The 15,359-nt window shown below is 32.2% G+C and overlaps 1 protein-coding gene across 1 annotated transcript; it reads right to left on the bottom strand.

Annotated features, from left to right (window-relative positions):
- Positions 1-14,172: 14,172 nt before the first annotated feature.
- LOC126880917 (uncharacterized) lies at positions 14,173-15,162 on the bottom strand. Its single transcript, XM_050644993.1, has one exon. It carries the CDS (start codon positions 15,160-15,162, stop codon positions 14,173-14,175), a length of 990 nt encoding a protein of 329 aa, XP_050500950.1.
- Positions 15,163-15,359: the final 197 nt, after the last annotated feature.

Below are 15,359 nucleotides of genomic sequence, written 5' to 3'. Positions count from 1 at the left end.
TATCTTCATATTTACCACAATAAAAGCTTTATAAACCTTAAATAAACCTAAAATGTTTTTATTGTGCTACTTGGGTAGTTTATTATATCTGAGTTCATTCCCATTATTTTCTTAATCTTTGTTATTCATGTTATCTCTGCTTATTACTGTGCAGCTTCTCCTTAGGAATTCAACCTTTATTGCTCTTATTTTGTTTTTTTTTGTTTTCTTTTTGAGCGTTAATTAGATTAGACATTTCTCGGACGATAGATTGTTAGTTTGGGTAGTATTGAATGACCTCTTTATTCACCCTTTTTCTAAATCCATCAGATGAGTTTTTTTTGGGGATATTTAAAAAACAGATTTTATAAAACTTAACCCCGTAAGTGCTGAATAGCTAAGACAAATATGTGCATACATATATTTAGTTTCCCTACCATAATTAATATGAATCTCTCATAAGCGGAAACGGGCATAACAATTAATTATAATAGTTAATGAACTATTTTAAATGGGAAATAATTCACAATTTTACCAAAAAAATGAATTTATTAACGTTTCGACGCCCAAGTCGGGTGTCGCTGTCAAAATACAAAATAAATACTAAATAAAAAAAATGTTGTTGCTTAGTAACAAATTTTTCTAATAATTTATTTAATCCGACTTGGGCGTCAAAACGTTAATAAATTCATTTTTTTGGTAAAATTCTGGCTTATTTCCCATTTAAAATAGTTCATTATAAAAATGCCACAAGGAAATAGCTTCAGAACAACATTATAATAATTACTTAAATACATTCCCTCAAACCTATATGTCGTTGCTATTTCTCCATTGAGCACTTCCCTGCTTCCGAGATATAGGTGGTACCAGAGAAATGAAATACCCCCAGCGGGGAAAAATTAACTATAAGGAGAGAGTAATTCCGATATCTGTTTTGTTGTAACGTCCGTTTCACCCTTTTGGTTGATTTGATATTGAAAATCACTGAAGTAAGATGAAACTGTCAATCAAATTACCAATGGCGGAGAGAAATATAGTTTCTGTAAATTAAAATTAATCCATTGAATTATAAATAAATACAAATTAATAATACATTATATACACCGAAAATGTACGGTTAAGTTATGTGTTAAAAATGCAAAAAGTCAATTATAATACAAAAAACAAGTAAAATCCTTTATAAAAGGTATATTTATTAAAATCCCTAAAAAGGGCTACATCACAGAACTAGTTTTCGATCATCTGATTACAGATCACTAGATCACCATCAGTGCTGACAGATGCTAACATGTTTACCACCAAAATACAAAAATATTCATATATTATAAATACAGATTATAATATTAGAAACATAGATTATAAATGTGAAATTGAACATAGATGTATAACTACAAAATATCTCATGTATTCTGCTCAAGGTACCATCATCATCTTGGTGCTACAGTCCTTAGAGGGCCTCGCCTTCTCAAGCTTTCTACGCCATTCTGTTCTGTCCCTTGCTTGAATTTTCCAGTTGCTGACACCGATCTTCTCGGCATCTTGTGTTAGCTCAAGGTACCATTTTAGCCCAAATAGAGTTGATCATATATTAAATAGATGATGGCAACTGGCGACTCAGTTGCCAGTTCGCCAGAGTTTCACCAGAGTCGCCAGTTGCCATCATCTATTCAACATGTGATCAATTCGATCTGGGCTCAAATGGTACCTTGAGCAGAATACATGAGATATTTTGTACATCCATATTCAATTTTACATTTATAATCTATGTTTCCATGACGGATCAAGTTTAAAGGGTTTTTACCCGAATATTTTTGTATTTTGGTGGTTAGCATGTTCGCATCTGTCAGCATTGATGATGATCTGTTATCAGATCGAAAACTAGTTCTGTGATGTAGCCTTCTTTAGGGATTTTAATAAATATATTTTTGTGTTTCAATTTATCAATCAAAGATATTTTTATTTTTTTTAATATAACGCGGGCACATAAATTTGATACACCCTGTATATTGATTTTTAAATATTTATTAGAAGTTAGCTTTCACGAAAGGTGGTTTCTCCTTAATGAATTTTTCCAGGAAGAATTAAAAACATTTTTGTAAATAAAAAGTGAAACGAACATTTATTTAGGATTATAATTTTAAAAAGATTGTTTACGGGAAAGGTAGAACCACAGGTAGATGTAATTATTAGTTTTTAGAAAAATAGAGGTAAAGAGAATTGGAATTTTAAATATGTTTGTTTAATGACAGGAATATTTAGATAATTTCCGAAAAGTCATAAGTTTTGAGTAGGAGTATTGTTTGAAAGAATGACTGGATTTTTCGAATGAAACAGAGGAAGGTGGAGAGAGAAATGTTTCTGATTGGCTTGGCAATTTGGAATGAGGAAAGTTTTGTTTGAATGTTGAGACAGTTTGGAAAAGAAAAGATTATTGTGTTACCGGCAGCCGAGAGGAGCAGTCAAAAGTGTTCGTGAGTAGTTTAGAAGCAAGTACTAGTCGTTGTGTTGATAGTGAGAGTAGCTGAAAAGTGGAACGAGAGACAAATCAAATTGAGAAGAAATACCTCTTTGATTCTGTAAAGTCCAAGAGAGTAAGTTACAAGAATTATCGTTATTAAAATTATTTGTGACACCAAGTGAAAAAGATACTTGGGTCTCAGGAGATTATTGTTGAGAGAAAGAGAGGAGAGAGTTTTGGAGTTATTGAACGAGTACTGGCAAAAAGAGGTCTGGCTTGTGTTTTGGAGAAATAGTTGCTGGTATCCTGCTGGATTGTTTGCTGAGAACGGAGATGGCTTTGATTGGTAGCCTATTATGTGTTTATTTATGATTTTTTTATTTATTTCCTTTTCCTATTTTATCCCGATAAGGATCAACTAAGAGATACTGAAGCCACGAGAAAGGATAAGTATAACCTAAGAGAATTTAATTAAATTTTTTTTGACAAAAGGGACCCTGAGATCTTTTCTTAATATTTTTATGTATGATTTGCGTTAATTAAATAATTGATCAAATAAATAATAATTATTATCAAATTAATATAAAGCAGATCATAACAATATATTTTATAAAGGATTTTACTTGTTTTTTGTAATATATGGTATACAGCCAACTACAGAAAAACTTTTTCCTCGTGGATTTTTTAATTAAAATAATTATTATACTTATACGTACAAGACCACTATCCAATTTCAACCGAATTTTTTTAAGAACAAGACCTATCTACATGATGGCTACTGGGAATATTAATTAAGTAAGGACTTTCATTTTCAACATTTTTGATTTAAGTACCGGTGAAACTAACAGAGTTGCCAATGTATTGCATTAAAAACATACGTCCTCGTTTAAAATTCTAACTTTCCTATATCTGACAGAGATGCCTATAACTCGAAATAATTCTCGACTATGATTTAACTCATCGAACAAAATCCGTGAAATAACTTTGTAACGCTGTAAACGTCACATCTTTGATATTTTATTTTTAAATAATTATTTTACCTTATTTTCTTTAATATTTCATTAATAATTATCTTCTTCTATTTGGTTTACCCATTTCCCCTTTAAAAATTGGTTGGCGTCCGTTCTATAATAGGCAACCCTATTTACATTGTATCATCCCTTGTGTTCCATGTTCGTTATTTCAAATTTCGGTCCAAGGTTCGTTGTCATGTCATTTTAATGACAGTGACAACCCCCATATCTCATTCTCAAAATGGAGGGGTAATGTTTTAAAAAGCAGAGCAGCCTCAAAAATAAATCATTTTTATTTCAACAATTATCTTCCTCTTGGGGTGAGTTACATATAGTTTTTTTAATAATTTCTTACAGTCATTATATTCCATCCATACCTAGTTTCTTATAACATTTTTTATATCTAACCTTCAAATGTTCAACCATGTGTTTGGTTTCTATATTTCTTTTCATCTATTAATATGCACGTTTAGTAATCAAAATTTTAACTATTCTCATCTAAATTCCATGTAATTTAACCTTGCCATTTACTATTTCTGAATACTATTTGGCAAAGGTACAATTTGGTTTTCTTCTTGATGATTGATATGTGTCTCTATTTTATAGTTTTTGGAAAGAGATCAACCTTTCCCTCTTCGGGAACCTAAGCCTCACATCACCGGTGATGCACACTTAAAGGCGAAGACAATGACATCCAGACTGCAACGACCACCATCTCTAGCTGCAGGGGCCTAGGGCCGAAGATCCGCCCAGGCCTGCAAGAAGTCTACAGCAGTACCATACGACATCAAGAAGATACCGTCAGCTACCAAAAGCCATAAGTATAATCCAGAATTGTTAGTTTTTGGCAAGAATTTGAACACATTTGTTAATGCAATTTACTAAGTCATTTTATTTATTATATCTTTATGAACAATAAACGTGATTAGTTAAAAATTATTGTTTTGTTTGCTTCCATTCCAATTTTCATAGTTCATATCTGCGGTTAGGACAAGACGAACACACACCTGAGTGACTGAGCTAAGCTAAGGGTGTGATGATGGCTATCTTAGTTGATTGGGGTAATATTTTCGGATGTTGTTTTAATTAGCTGGGGTAGTCCATCGCTATACTCGTTTCAACTAAAACAGTAGAAGACTAAGTTTTCAATCTAATGGCATATAAAACAACATAATGTTACTCTACATCCCGCCAGACTGAAAACAATGGGAACCTTCTCTGGTTACACTTCCCAGGCTTCTACAATTTGCAAGCCTGAGACTATGGAAGATGAGGGAATTTTACAATTTATAATTCACATCCCATCTGCTTATTGCGGTAAAGTTCCAACGAGAATGGTTCCCTTCTTACTTCAATCAGAGTAAACATGTAAATCAAAAATGAATAACCATTTTCAATTTCGTTGCAAAACGAAAATACAACCACACCATATTCTAGTCCAATCAGAGAGTGCAGCAAGCACCTCTGCCGGTTTCGAAACTTATTAGTCTCTCATCAGGAGGCACATATGCTGCTCTCTCCGATCCAACCAAAACAAACCCCGGCGTGCAGTCACGGATTGCTACGAACGACATGGCATAGATGCCCTAGCGGCAACTGCTAGCAAAAACAAAGTTTTCAATCTAATAGCATATAAAACAATATAATGTTAGTCTACATCCCACCAGACTGAAAACAATGGGAACAATGTGACCCCAAACAGGGTAGAGGTGCTTGCTGCACTCTCTGATTGGACTAGAATATTGTGCGGTTGTATTTTCATTTTGCAACGAAATTGAAAATGGTTATTCATTTTTGAACTAAAACAGTGGTTGCATATTAATGAGGAGGTGCACTGATTATATTCCACCAACACGAATATCCGGCAGGGGACAACAAACTCACAGGATTTCTCCAATCGTTATCCTGAGACACCGGTGTGGTTGAAAAAATATATGTGAAACCCATCTGCTAAGTCTCTACGAACCCAATACAACTGAATATAGAAGTTCTTGGGATTAGTGAAATACGCTGAGAGGTATCTTGTGGATAAATCTTAGTCGACCATGAGATATTATATGCGAGAAGAAGGCAGTCGCCACCAAAATGGTGTTGCATTCATTGTTCGTAATTGGTAGTTTATAACTTGACACCGACTATTAGCTTTCAGTGCACCCTTCAATTTCTTTAAAAGGCCTCTTCACAATGAAATTCGATTAAGTTCTCACGAATGTTACTCAATCCGTTTCCTGAAATCTTAAATCAGTTGAGTTTTCTGTCCGTTTTACATTCTTGCAATACTCTCCATTTATTTTACAATATTCCTTCTTTCTTTTATACACCACCTTATTTTTTCTGTTGGTCAAACTGGCTTTCTCTGCGCTTTTTAACCCTTAATAATCCGGTAAACTTGGACATCAAAATAGTTGGCGAATAACAAAAATGGCCGGAGAGCCAAATTTTGGTGAAGAAGTAGAGATTACCATAACAAATAAAGTTTTAAAAGTCCCCATCGATCCCATGTGTGCAACAAAAGTTATTCGGGGTCAAAGGTCAAAATTTGAGATTTTTTTGGATTTGTCTCGAAAACGGTAAGCTTTATCAAAACAAAACATCAAACCAAAGTTGTAGATATTAACATTCTCTACAAAAATAGTCCTTACAAATTTTTTCCTAAGAGTTACCATTCCTGAGATATCGCGATTTTAAATGTTAAGCCTTGAGTTGAACTTTATACATTATATGCAGATATAAGCCACGTATATGCATAATGTGGTACTTAAGACAAGTCATAAATGCCTATTTGTGTCTCTATTATAAATATATTATACTATTCTAAAAATATTTCTTCAAAAGATAATCAGTCCCAAACTGAATTTCCTCTATCCACGTGGCCTTGAAAAACATTTGGCTATGCCATTGTTTAAAAAAGAACAGATTGTATATTGTAAACAATGGCTACAGTATTGTCCGTAGGTCTTGTTTATATATTATCTGTTTCTTTTAGTGCTAAAGGTTCAGTTCAAGCGAATATAAGTACTTATTAGAAGCGTCTACCATTTAGCAGACATTACGGGCTTACAGTGACAGTGGTATTTGACGGCTACAGTGACTCGACAAATAATATTAGAGCTGCAGAACAACGTCGTTGAACTACAAAAACATCATCGGGTTCGGAGATTATCTTTGATGAAAATATAACAGTTTCAGCGAATCAACAACAATTTTTCACAAACAAGCTAAAAATGACGCAGATGTCCTTATAATTGAGACAGCAATTGAAAAATTTAAGGCAACAAACACAACAATAATTCTAGTTGGTGAATATGTTGATTTGTTAGTACTGCTTACTGCAAGGACTCCAGTAGATAAAGTTATTTATTTTCTGAAACCTGGAAGGGCTCAACAGCGAACAGAGATATATTCTTCGAAAAGTTTATCGGCTTATCCCAAATGCCAAAAGTACATTTTATTTTTACATGCGATAACCAGATGGCAATGGCAATGTCCAGAAGGGGTAAAGCGTCAGTACTTAAATTATTCGAAAAAAAAAAAGATTTGACTGACTGTTGTAAAGTTTTTACAGAAATTGATTCCACACCGCAAACAATAATTACGGAAGGAATTCTCTTTCTTCTTGCGGCTTATGGAGTTCCAAAAAAATTAGCTGTCTTGATAAATACCGATACTTAACTTTTGTAAAAAATACACGAAACAAGAAACAAGTACAACTATCATGTCTTCCTCCAATATCAGCATCTGCTTTTCAACATTTGTATGGAGTATATTATCAAGTTCAAATATGGCTAGGCAATGAACTGAATCCATAAGACTGGGGTTGGAAATTAATAGATAATACTCTGGAACCGATTAAAACCTTACTCCCACCTGCTCCAGAAAAACTCCTTAACACTATTTTTTGCAATTGCAAAAAAGGTTGTAGTGCCAAATGTGGATGTAAAAAAGTCGGGTTGCTGTGTTCTCTAGCGTATACCAACTGCCAAGGTCAGTCTTGCTCAAATGTCCAGTTTAGTACAACAGAGGAAGACTCCTGTGATTTTAATGAAGAGACCATTGACCCAGTCACATTTGAACAATTTTTGAACATCCAGCAAGAGGAAGAGGAAGAAGATGAAATCGAAGAAGACTTGACTGTTGAAGTAGACTTTCAAGAATATGAATCTGATTAAAATATTTAAAGAAATCAAAACAATAGTTAACCTAAAAATCAATAGCAATATCAATTATCAATATCAATAAGAAGGTAATATATAGAACTTGACCGGTATTGTTTCCCTAAATTATCCTAAAATTATCAAAACAATTAGTGGAGTAGGCCTACAGAAGAAACCACGGTAAAAAAAACGCGCCGAGTATACTACCTAACAGGTGGTGTGGAAACGTGTTCAGTGTTCAGTGTTCATATCATGTATAATGTGGAACTCTTAGGAAAAAAATAGTAAGGACTATTTTTGTAGAGAATTTTAAGATCTACAACTTTGGTTTAAAGTTCTTTTTTGATACAACTTACCGTTTTCGAAAAAAATCCAAAAAATTTCAAATTTTGACCTTTGACCCCGAATAACTTTTGTTGCACACATGGGATCGATGGGGACTTTTAAAACTTTATTTGTTATGGTATATCCTAGCTCTCTACCAACATTTGGCTCTCCGGCAATTTTTGTTATCTCAATTGTCTATATAGACCGGGTTATAACCACTGACGTGGATGTTACAGGACGTAGACTCTGACATGCGGTATGTCATATCGTTGCCTATTCTCCTTTGTTTTCACTATGAATTTGTCTTATATCACTGTATTTGTTTATTATATTAACTACGGAATGATTCTTCACACTGCTGTAGAATAAAATATTGCTCCAAATATAATAAACTTTACATTTTCAAGAAAATTATGTAAGCATGTCCGCAAATCCCTTATAAACTGATTTAATTAAGTACAGTGGAACCTCGATAACTCGGATTAATCGGGACCGCGGCCGACCCGGGTTATCGAAAATCCGGGTTAGCCGGAGAATATGGTAAAAATTAATAAAATACGGTATACTTACAGATAAACTCCGTTATAATTGAAATATTATGAAATATAAATATATGCACAGTTAATTACTAAAAACACGTAAACACGAACCTAAGCAAACGGAAGCGAACAATACAAGACTGTACTACACATAATACAGTCACAATCGGAACGATGTTATGTTATTTTAGAACAGTGAAAACTAAGACGATTGTTTAAAAAAGAATTTTTTAAATAGTCTTTTAGTCTTTTTTAAACAATGCTAAGACAGTTTGATTGAAATAAATAAAGGAATACTACTACAGGTGCCTGTTGTTTCCGATAATTCAAGGCAATGAACATCGCTCTGCCATGCTGCCATCTGCCATGGGTCATTTTTATTATCGTATAGTTCAAACTACACAAATACACATTATCTCGCAAATATTATATTACATACATTTTTATTTTGAATTGTTGAAATGAAAATCGGTCCGGGTTAGTCGGACTTCCGGGGGGTTATCGGGGGCCGACTTATCGGGGTTCCACTGTACTGGTAACTAAAAAAAACTTGAAAGTATAAAAACTGGATGAACTTTCTGCCATACTAATACCAAAATAATAACTGGGCTGCTTTTAACTATATACACGTAAACACTGACATGCGGTACGTGATTCTGCAGAAAAGCTTGTCAACGTAGCTTCAAAACCAAACCATACTAAATAGTCCAGGGTAATAAGCTAGAAATAGACCATGTTCGGGACACTCCAAGATCCAGGTAGCTTACTACTTTTTTAATTATTATAGACCTATAGGAAGAAAACCTACCTGTTTCCTGCCTAAAGTTCGCGTATGTTTTTTAATTATTAACAATTTAGTGCAACAATCACGATTTTTTCGATTTTTTGCACCCCATTCAAAAGCTAAATAGTTGACATAAAATTGCAAAATTTATTTTTTTAGAACATTAAAAAACCTTCAAAATGCCGATTTTTGAAATTTAAAAAGTTAATTTGTTACTACGCAAACTGCAAAATAAGTGAAAATCGTTATTTGTTAATAACTTTTACTAAAACTATCTTAGAACTTTAATCTTTCATCCAAAGTTGGGTATTGGGGTACTTAACAAACCCTCAAAATTTGAGGCCGATACATTAATAACAAACCCTCAAAATTTGAGGCCGATACATTAATTAGTTTAAGAATTATTTTAATTGTTTATCCCAGAGACCTTTATTTTGCAATAACATAAGACAGAAAATAATGAAGACAGGGCAATTCTGCGTAAGTGAAATGAAAGTAGAAAACTGATACTGTCAAAATGTACTAAAAAATGATAAAAAATTATCTAATATAGTAAAAAATCCGAATGCCAAATTTGTGAAATTTTGTAGTTTAAAACATTTAGAATAACTTTAAAAATATGGTCCGTATAAAAGTCATTTTACATATTAGAAAAGCTGGTACTTTACACGAATTTTTAAAAATGTAGTGCAATTGGTGACTAGTCGTGGTAAGTGAAGGGGGAGCTGGGAGCCGACAAATGCACGAGTTCAAAAACTAAAAAAAGCAACCTAAAACTATTATCATTTTCTATATCTCGGGATCAACTGAATATATTTTGATCGTTCTTTTCTTAATTTGTATGTAATTTTTCTGTACATTACAAATATGCAATTTGTCTAGACATTTATTAATTAATAAACAGTCTAATTTGTTTAAACAATTTTTGAAAAAATAATTTTTTCCCAAAAATCCATGATTTTAATCATACTATCCCTATTAATCATAGAAAAAGTTAAGGTATACTTTAATAAATAAATTATTTTCAATAAATAATTATCTAATAAAAATCATTTATTTATTAAAGTGTACTTTAACTTTTTCTGTGTTCAGTAATGATAGTATGATTAAAAAAATGGATTTTTGTAAAAAAAAAATTTCAAGAATTGTTTAAACAAATTAGACTGTTTATTAATTAATAAATTTATAATTTTAACTATTTATAATGGGAAATAAGCCACAATATTATTAAAAAATGATTTTTATATGATAGAGCCAAAATTACTTGTTCTAACGAAAATTCATTTTTAGAAGAAAAACAATTCTTAACATCTGTTTTATTAAAAAATGATTATCCTTTATCGTTTATAAATAAGGAATTGTCAAGATTAGATCGAATGGAACAGAACAACATAGAACGGGATCCTACAACATTCACAAGAAATAATACGAGGAAAATATCAATACCATACATAAAAGAACTATCCGAGAAACTTAAAACAATAGGAAATAAATTCAACATTTCAACAACATTCAAAACAACCAACATATTGAGATCTATTCTATCTAAAACTAAACCTAACAATGAACAAGAAAGGACAAAGAATTGTATTTATAAAATACCTTGTGAATGCGAACAGTTTTATATAGGTGAAACATCAAGACCTTTAAACGTTAGAATAAGTGAACATCAATCTTATATTAAAAATAGAGAATTTGATAGATCTCAAATATGTCAACACGCATGGGATAATGAACATAGAGTTCAGTGGGGAGATTCAAGTATAGTCCTGAAAGAAACAGATAGTAAAAAGAGAAAAATCAAAGAAGCAGCTCTAATTATGCTAAACGAAACCAATTGTGTCGCAAATTCCTCGGTGGAATGCAGTAGGATGTGGATACCCATACTGAAAGAGGAAGTCAATAGAAAGAAAATACCACAATTAGTAAGTCAATAGTCAAGTTAGTACATATTTTATATTTTAGTATTACTTATATATCCATGTATTATTGATATTATTTATAATTTAAACAAAATTATAGTAAAGTCAGAATTTGGTATTAATTTTGAGAGTAAATTAAATGTAAGACCAAATACTTACGATGTCTGGATAGTATCACGAGGTTTTTCCTGGTTTTCCCTCGTGATTTACTATGAGATCTCTAACGCGAGAATTTTAATGTCACCGTTGTATGTGGTTGTCTTTTTAAAGACAGATCACATGCTATGATTTTTTTGTGACGGATATTCTTGAGTTGGGGTTGATTTCATATAATCGAATGAACTATCTTTCAGTAAAGTCGTCCCAGGAACGCAACTCATAAATATTGGCAATATCATTTTAAAGTCTTCTACTTTAAAATGTATCATATTATGTATCTGAATTGCCGATATAAATGAGTCAAATTTAATAAATTATTAGAAGAATTTTTTTAACTAAGCAACAACATTTTTGTTTACGTTAGTAGTATTTTGTATTTTGACAACAGCACCCGATTTGGGCGTCGAAACGTTAATAAAAATCATTTTTTAATAATATTGTGGCTTATTTCCCATTATAAACAGTTAAAATTGTAAAAATGCCACAAGAAAATAGCTTCAGAACAATAATAAATTTATAAACAAATTGCATATTTGTAATGAACGTAAAAATTGCATATCAATTAAAAAAAGAAAGATCAAAATCCATTGAGTTGAACCAGAGATACAGCAAATTATATTCGTTTGAAATTGCTTTTTCGGTATTTTAACTCACTGGATTTGTAGGTTCCCCCTAGTAATCGTTTGCACTACATTTTTGAAAAATCGTAGAGGGTGCTGTGAAGGTATAATGTTTGTGCAAATTTTTAAAGAAAAAATACAATTCCCATTCTTTAAAATGGCGTTAATGAGCTTCCTTAATTATTATAAACAAATTAGCTGTGAATTAAAAAACACATATGGCTAACTTTGTCCCAAATGAGCCCATGCTAAATTTTTTTATTTGAAAATTCGTGTTAAAATGCTATCTTTTGGAATATATAAAAAGATTGTTTCTACGGACAACATTTTTAAAGTTATTCTAAATGTTTATAAACTACAAAATTTTAAAAATTTGGCATTAGGATTTTTGAATATGTTAATTATTTTTTTATCTTTTTTAATACATTTTGATACTATCACTCTTCTAATTTCATTTGGCATACTCAGATTTGCTTTATCTTCATTATTTTCTGTCTTATCTTATTGCAAATAAAGGTCTCTGGGATAAACAAATAGAATAACTCTTAAACTAATTAATGGATCGGTCTCAAATTTTAAGGGTTTGTTAAGTGCCCCAACACCCAACTTTGGCTGAAACACTAAAGTTCTTAGGTAGTTTTAGTAAAAGTTATAAACAAATAACGATTTTCACTTATTTTGCAGTTTGCGTAGCAAGAAATTAACTTTTTAACTTGCAAAAATCGGCATTTTGAAGGTTTTTTTATGTTCTAAAAAACTGAATTTTGTAATTTTATATCAACTATTTAGTTTTTGAATAGAGTGCAAAAAATCGAAAAAATCGCGATTTTTGCACTAAATTGTTAATAATTAAAAAACGGACGCGAACTCTAGGCAGGAAACAGGTAGGTTTTTTCCCTATAGGTCTACAATAACTAAAAAAGTAGTCAGCTACCTTAAGCTTTGAGTGTCCCGAGAAAATCCTTATTACCCTGGACTAAAATGTGTAGCAGTTGAGAGCAGGTACAATTGCACATCACTTGAAAGTACACAGATGGTGCTCTAAGAATCTTTTATAAAACAGGTTTTACAACAAAATATATTTTCGGCGCTGTATGGCATACCGCATGTCAGTGGTTAAGGGTTAATATCACACTGATTTTTCCCTAAGTGATTTCTCCCTATAGTCCAGAGAAATAAGATTTTTCTCGTGACACATCCCCCTCCAGGCCGAAACCAAATTTTTTGAGTAGTATAGACATCTGTATTAATAACCTGTATGTTTTCTGCAGCCGATTTTGATGATATATATAGTTATAAACAAATGAAGATCAAAAACGGTAAATTTTCGATTTATTCGTCTATTACTAAGAAGTGAAGCATTCTAAACAAATTTGAGAATAAGAAACTCATAAATTATTTAAAAAACTTCAATATGGCGTTCGCTGAATATGTCTATCCTTATTTGATTATCGATTCAAAACAATAACCAGAAAGATAAGTCTATATACATTTTTTAAGAATTTGTATCCCGGCGAAGGACCAAGATTGTCCTCACGCCACTGGACAAAAATAAGGAATGTTAGCAGTTTTTGGTGCATTATTAAATTAATTACTTAACATAGATTAACATTATATTAGACCAATAATATAATAATATATACTATTATAATAGACCAATAATTGCTAGAATTCTGCTAAGAATCTCCCAAGTAGTTTTTAGATATCATAAGAATTAAACTTTTATTGGTGTTTATCTCAATATATATAAAATCTGACATTCCTTGTTTTCCCCTGTACCCTTCATTTTTTGCTTCTTCTTCATGTACCATGTCCTTTCAGAACGTTGGTTACCATCATAGCTATCTTAATTTTATTCACTGCCACCCTAAATAGCAAGTTTGGACCTAGCATTTGTTGCTTGGAAAATGGCAAGATGTCTTTAAAATGTTATAAATGTTTATAACATAATGTAAAAATTAAGTAAGAACATTCTTATTACACGAAATGCTGAGTTTTCTTGTGCTTAAATTATATTTTAAATTTCAAAGCAATTGGTCAAATAGTTTAAAAGTTATTTAATTTGTTTTTCCCAAACTCATTTCTTTGCAACACTAACGTATGGTCCTAAAGTTTTGGGAAAAATTTCAAAAGCATATAACTCTGACCACAATAATCTTATATTTTTATTAAATTACTCAACAATTTAACTTAAATATCCTTATTATAAATCAAAATTTAAATGACAGACAAGGGACCATTATTTTCGATTTGCCTAATAATTCCCCTGACACGTTGCATCATCCTTTGGACGACCTCGGCGTCAATTTCTCTAATTTTTGTATATATGCGGCGTCTTAACTGTTCCTGATTTTGTGCTTCCCATCCGTTATTATAGAGTTTCCGACTTAATATTGCCCAGAACTCTTCAATTGGACGAGCCTGAGGTAGGTTGGGGGGATTGTCTGCTTTCGGTACAAAGGTAATGTTGTTAGTTTCGTACCAGTCCCTTGTGATCCTCGCGTAATGACATGAAGCAAGATCTGGCCAAAAGACTATTTGATCATTTGCATGATGTGTGTTCACAAACTGAAGCAATTTAGAGAGACATCTTTGAATATAAATATTTGCGTTTAAGGCTTCGCCTCGAACAACACCAATGTAGGGCTGTGAGATAAAGCCAGCCTCAGAAATTGCACACCATACCAAAATTTTGTCCCCAAATTTTTTCTTGCTTTTGAATTTTATTTCATCAGGTACATTTTCGTAATCGTTCGTGTAAAACCCATCGTTACCCTTCATCTCAGAGTTGGACAGAGTAAAATATTTTTCATCGTCCATCACGATCAACTTGTTGACGAAATGCACTCGCCTTAACGCTCGGCAACATCTCGGAATTCTCTCTAATTGATCCTCTGTGTATTTTGGAGCTTTCCTTCTTTCCCGGTAGATAATATTGTTACTCGATAGTGTCCTGTATACTGTAGTCTTTCCAACATGAAATCTTCTGGCCAGTTTTCGCTGTGAGTCCCCAATTTTGTTTTTAGCTGCTTCAATCAGTCTTGCCTCTCTTATATGATTCAAAATTCGCGGTCGGCCACTTTTACGCAAGTTAATACATGGTATCCCTTCTTCACATTCTCTGATTGTGCGATAAATTGTCGATTTGCTTATGTTTTGATCTCGATAAATATTAACAATATCTCGTTTCGACATTCGCCCAACCATATTATAAACACCTCAACGAATATAAATTTTATAAGACATTTTGCAGAGCACAAACCAAAATATTCTGCTTGGTTTATTAAATGTCAATATCTAATGACATTTCAATTCCATGGCCTTCTTTGTTAAATGCATTTTGCTTCTCAATCAGACCAGGTGAAATTTTTCCCAAAACTTTACAGTAATACTTCGGACATCTT

The sequence above is a fragment of the Diabrotica virgifera genome, chromosome 2, assembly GCF_917563875.1.
Source record: "Diabrotica virgifera virgifera chromosome 2, PGI_DIABVI_V3a".
NCBI lineage: Eukaryota > Metazoa > Arthropoda > Insecta > Coleoptera > Chrysomelidae > Diabrotica > Diabrotica virgifera.
The sequence above is the reverse complement of the archived record's forward strand: the minus strand, read 5'-3'. Positions and strand labels throughout refer to the sequence as shown.

What these genes read in the sequence shown, in the direction of transcription:
- LOC126880917 (XM_050644993.1), bottom strand. Translation starts at nt 15,162, where the DNA reads ATGGTTGGGCGAATGTCGAAACGAGATATTGTTAATATTTATCGAGAT.